The sequence below is a fragment of the Podarcis cretensis genome (assembly GCF_951804945.1).
Source record: "Podarcis cretensis genome assembly, chromosome: 15".
Lineage (NCBI taxonomy): Eukaryota > Metazoa > Chordata > Lepidosauria > Squamata > Lacertidae > Podarcis > Podarcis cretensis.
In genome coordinates, this window is record NC_137185.1 from 14074346 (window position 1) to 14079670 (window position 5325).

The 5325-nt window shown below is 49.8% G+C and overlaps 1 protein-coding gene across 1 annotated transcript; it reads right to left on the reverse strand.

Moving 5' to 3' along the window:
• Window positions 1-9: 9 nt before the first annotated feature.
• RHBDD2 (rhomboid domain containing 2) lies at window positions 10-4457 on the reverse strand. Its single transcript, XM_079955816.1, has 4 exons — window positions 4273-4457; window positions 2739-3140; window positions 2096-2246; window positions 10-1688 (listed from the first exon to the last, which is right to left on the reverse strand). The coding sequence occupies exons 1-4, from the start codon at window positions 4424-4426 to the stop codon at window positions 1346-1348; spliced, it is 1050 nt and encodes a 349-aa protein (XP_079811942.1). The 5' UTR covers window positions 4427-4457; the 3' UTR covers window positions 10-1345.
• Window positions 4458-5325: the final 868 nt, after the last annotated feature.

The following is a 5325-nucleotide window of genomic DNA, read 5'->3' on the forward strand; positions in this document are numbered from 1 at the left end:
AAACATCCATAAACCACAGTATGGCAATCACTTTATTTGGACCAGCCGAAGTGTCATAAAGTTGAATCCCAAGCTTGGAAGGGACCTTGTGGGTCATCTAGTCCATCCCCCTGCTACAGCACCCCTGATAGACGGTAACCTCTCCAGCTAGGTGCGAGGTAGCGTTCAATATCTCCAGAACTGCTCATTAGGTTGGATTTTAAATGAAACAAGGGGGAGGATTTTGGTATTTGCAATTTGCAACTGTCATGGGATGCAGTTCAGAATGGCTTGTGCAGCTTAGCCTCTGCCAAAGCCTCCTGGGACATAGAAGATATAATGACTGTTCTCCCACTGGCTTAAAAATATAAAATTGGTTGTGTCACTGGCACTGAGCAGGGCACATAGGTCCCCTTGTGAGGCACAGGGTGATTGGAAACAGCCACAGTGATCTTTGTACAAGATATACTTGGTTTATGTATGTTTTGGGATAAGACAGAGGTCTCCTCTCTTCCCCTTTCCTCACTTCATGGAACTTAGGAAGCTGCATTCTAACAGGGCCAGAGTATTTGTCTGCCCGTCCACATCTACTCTGACTAGATGAGGCTCTCCATCACCTGCAACCCAGACTTTTTTAAGATACCAGAGATTGAATATTGAACCTTTTTTGAACAAAGCGGGAGCTCTGCCACTGAGCTATAGCCCTTCCCAGAACTGTAAGCAAATCAGCATTATTTCATACAAAGTCACAATGATTTTTATCAGGAGCAAGATAACCCCCAAACCCAAATGAAGATACCTGTAAAAAATAAATCAGAGCTGTAGGCTACAGTCCCTGATTCAGGGTGTCTGTGGTTGCAGACCCAAGTCCTGTAGAAAGCTCACCTCAAGACACCATGCTTTCAAGCAGGTACTAGCTGCCACCTTTCCATAGTCTTATGAAATCACATGTGTAGGATGCCCCATCCAAGGGTTCAGGGTTCATAATGATTCAAGGCCAACACACACATATACAGAAAAGGCACAGTAGAAATTTACCAGTCCTGGCCCAGCCAGCCACCCTCTCAAAAGATAAAACCACATGAAATCATTTTGTAAGATTGCTCAAGCTTGGGTATAACAAGGAGATGGAGCCCTGAATTTGTGGAGCTATTTGTGTTACACTGATGATCAAGTAGAGAGAATACCATCATCTGATTGTAAGGGGATGCCACAAGATATGGAGAGAGGGTGGTTTCTTTGGTACACTGAATTGAAGCTGTTTAGGACTTTAAAAATCCTTCATCCACCTGGAGGAGACTCCCATCTTGGAGGGAAAACCTTTGCTGATCCTCACATGAATTGCAGGCAGTAGAATACAGGAATTTCACCCTACGTGAACTCGGCAAAGCTCTGCTGATTCTGATGCTGCTCCTGCAGCTGGAAACCCAGGTGCATGGGGGACACCGGAGCAATCTGTCCTCTTGGGTCCCCCTGAGTCAGACCCACTGAAATGCTGCGAGATGGATCCTGGTGGAGATTGGAAATGGTGCTGGATGCATGACCCTCCAAGGGAACCAGTGCACTGATTCAGCACAGGACCGGGCATGCACTGCGGCTGAGATCCAGGAGGGCATGTACTGGGGTGTTGCATATGAACAGCAAGCAAGGAGGGAGGAGAGGAGCTGTGATAACTCTGAGTGGGGTAAGAACCGGGTGCTGGGTTTAGCCTGAAGAGAAGAGAGAGGAGTTATTCCAGATAAAATAAATGACTTCAAGACATAGTTAAACAATGGCAACTTGCTCCTATAGAAAGAAGTAATGGCTAGCAACTTAGATGGATTTAAGAGCATTAGACAACTTGATGGAGGAGAGGGCTATCAATATATATTAACTTTGATGGCTATACTCTGCCTCTACAGTTGGAAGCATCAATGCTTTTGAATACCAGTTGCCGGAAACCCCAGGAGGGGAGAGCGCTCTCATGCTTGGGTCCTGCTTGAGGGTTTCCCATTGGGGCATCTGGCTGGACTAGACAGGCCACTAGCCTGATCCAGCAGGGCTATTCATATGTTTTTATGTTCTTATCTAAAGCCAATTGAGCACCTGACTCCCTTACCGGGACTGACATACTTACTTCCTGCTCTGAGAAGCCCTTCTCTCTGCTATAGACCCTGGAACATACTTCATTCCTGGTATTCTCTTCAGCAGACGGAAAGGGAACTTTTTATCCAGACGGGAGACTGTTGATTCGGGGAGATCTGCACCAAAGCAGTAGCCATAACCATCTGAGTTTGGCAAGTAGCTAAGGAAGAGCTAGAAAAAGAGCCCAGGCTGTCTCCCTATGGTGCATTATTTTATACTCCTTTAGCTCAGCCTCCCCATAGTCACTCTTTCTGTTATAAAATAAAGGGCACCGACACTGTAGCCTTTTCTCACAATAAGAGTGCTCTAGATGTCCTGATTATTTTGGTGGGCCTTTTACATTTCTATCCTACTATTTCTCCAAAGAGCCCAAGGTGGTATAAGTGGTTCGCCCTTGCTCTCCTTTTTATCCTTACAGTGACCCTGGCAGGTTGGACAGACTGAGAGATTGACTGGCCCAATATCAGGAGCCAGATTCACAGGAATTTAAACCCTGGACTCACCCAGGTCCTAGTTCACAATAACCAAATTCAATTTTGACCAGGAGAGGGTCCTAATGTCCAGATAAAAAGGTTTGGAGGGCCCCATTCAGCATTTCCCCAAACTGGCTTATGGGAATCTATTCAAAAGGATACAGATGTCTCCAATTAAGAGGCCGCAGATGTTCCCTAGGAGAGAGGAACTTAGAATAAGCCAAGCCACGCAAATCAGGACCCATGGCACCAGTGCCACATGGATGTTGACCCCAAACAGCAGTGTCCTCCTCATCTGGGAGCGGGCAACGGATGCAGTCAGCATGGCAAAAGCCACAGGCACAAAGCCTTTGGCATCTGCCACTTCCCAGAGCCTGGAAAGGGCAGCCCAGAGCATCAGGTAGAGCAGAGCTAAGGAAATGGCAAAGGCCACAGTGAGGAAGCAGTGTCTCACAGTGCCCACAGTCTTCTCAAAGCTGCCAGCGAAGTACCAAATGATGATGGCGCCACATACCAAGGAGATCACATCCTCATATACACAGATGTAGGTCACCAGCCTATATACTGAGATGGGAGGAAAATGCCATGTTGGTAAAATATATCCTGTTCCTACACAAGAAGCAACACAGTAATCTGACTTACACTGGGTAAGTCCATTGAGCTCAGTGTTGCCCACACTGACTGACAGTGGTTCTCCAGGGTTTCAAATTGGCGGACGCTTGCAGCTCTATCTGGAGATGTCATTGGGGGCTGAACCTGGGACCTCTGCATGCACAGCAGGTGCTCTTCCTCTGAGCTTTTACTCCACGTTATTCTAAACTAAGGGCTGGTTTAAAGAGGAACATAGGAAACTGCCTTATGCTGACAATTGGTCCACATAGCTCAATCTTGTGTAGCTCTCCAGGGTTTCAGACCATGCTCTCTTTTCCCCAGCCCTCAGTGGACATGGGTTGGCTACTGAACCTGAGACATGCAAAACAGATGTTCTAACCCCGTGGTTCCCAACGTGGGGCACACGCCCCACAGGGGGGTAATTTGATTTCTAAGGGGAGCAATTCGAGAACGAGTTAGTAACAGTGAATGGCCTTTTAGGCTTCGTCCATGTGAATAGGAGGGACGCGGGTGGCGCTGTGGGTAAAAGCCTCAGCGCCTAGGGCTTGCCAATCGAAAGGTCGGCGGTTCAAATCCCCGCGGCGGGGTGCGCTCCCGCTGCTCGGTCCCAGCGCCTGCCAACCTAGCAGTTCGAAAGCACCCCCGGGTGCAAGTAGATAAATAGGGACCACTTACTGGTGGGAAGGTAAACCGCGTTTCCATGTGCTGCGCTGGCTCGCCAGATGCAGCTTTGTCACGCTGGCCACGTGACCCGGAAGTGTCTCCGGACAGCGCTGGCCCCTGGCCTCTTGAGTGAGATGGGCGCACAACCCCAGAGTCTGTCAAGACTGGCCCGTACGGGCAGGGGTACCTTTACCTTTACCATGTGAATAGGAGCATCAGGATTTGAGAAGTGCTTAGGTGGGGCATGGCCAAAAAAAATGTTGGGAAACACTGCTCTAACCACTGAGGTTCAGCCCTTAGCGTAGGAGTCCACAGTTCCTCCTCCCTTGACTCAGGACCCCCGAAGACCCTACCCCCCATTTTGGCAATAATTCCCCCCCCCGTCGAAAAGAAAGGGGGGGTCGGCGTCCCTCCGCCTCACCCTGCCCCTCCAGCACCGCCTCGGGACGCAGCGAAAAGGCGGAAGAAAGGTCTCCCGGCAGGCCCCGCTCCGCGCCCCACCGCAGCAGGCTCGGCCCAGAGGCCAGGAAGGAGAGCAGCACCGTCAGGAAAGTCGCCACCGGCAGCCGCTCCATCCTCCTCCTGCTTCCCTCAGAGTCCAACTGCCGGGATCAGAAGTACTTCCGCCTTGTCCTGGTTTTGCTTCCGGGCCCTTGCTGGTTGCGTCCGTTGCCAAGGAGCCTGCAGGCTGTCTCTCTCGCTGAGGGAAGAGGGCGGGCGCCGCTGTGCCTGCTTCCGATAGGATGGCGCCTTTTACAGCCACGCCCACCGCCCCCCCAGGTCCTCGTGAAGGGAGACTCTCTCGCTCCCGGCGGTCTGAGGTGATTGGTGGGAGGTGACGTCAATCCCTGTAGTAGTTAAAGGGGAGGGACGTGGCTGAGGGAGAGACGGGTTCCTTTGGGGCGTGGTTAAGGGAGAGGCGTGATCAGTGAAGGACAGCTGTTAAAGGAGAGGCGAGGCCACTGAGGGCGTGGCTAATGTCCATGATGGGCGTGGCTACAGTAGAGTCGAACACTGAAATGTCACTTGCAACACTATTATTTTCGGCATGTATTACATTTTGCCTTTTGCTTGGCTTACATCCATTTACTTTGTTAACAGTGTCAGCCTTTTTAACTCAGAGGTGATTTAAATCGTCTCCATGTAGGTGGCCTTTGCAAGGACAAATATCCCAAGGAAGAGGCTCAACAATCACCACCCATTGCTCGGTGAGCAAAGGCAGCGACATACATTTCATTGCAGATCGTGGGCTAAGTTGTTCCTCCTACATTTGGGCAACCTTTTAAGTTACATCCAGGCAAGTTCAAAAGTTCACTTTTCTCCTCAGATGTATTGGATGTGAAGAGATGGCCCCAATTTTCCAGAGGTGGAGCCCACTCTACTTCCCTCTTTGAATAATGTTGGGGGCATCTCTCAGTCTTCAGAAAGGCTGGCCTGATACCATAAATGAAATGCATAGAATCACAAAAAAATG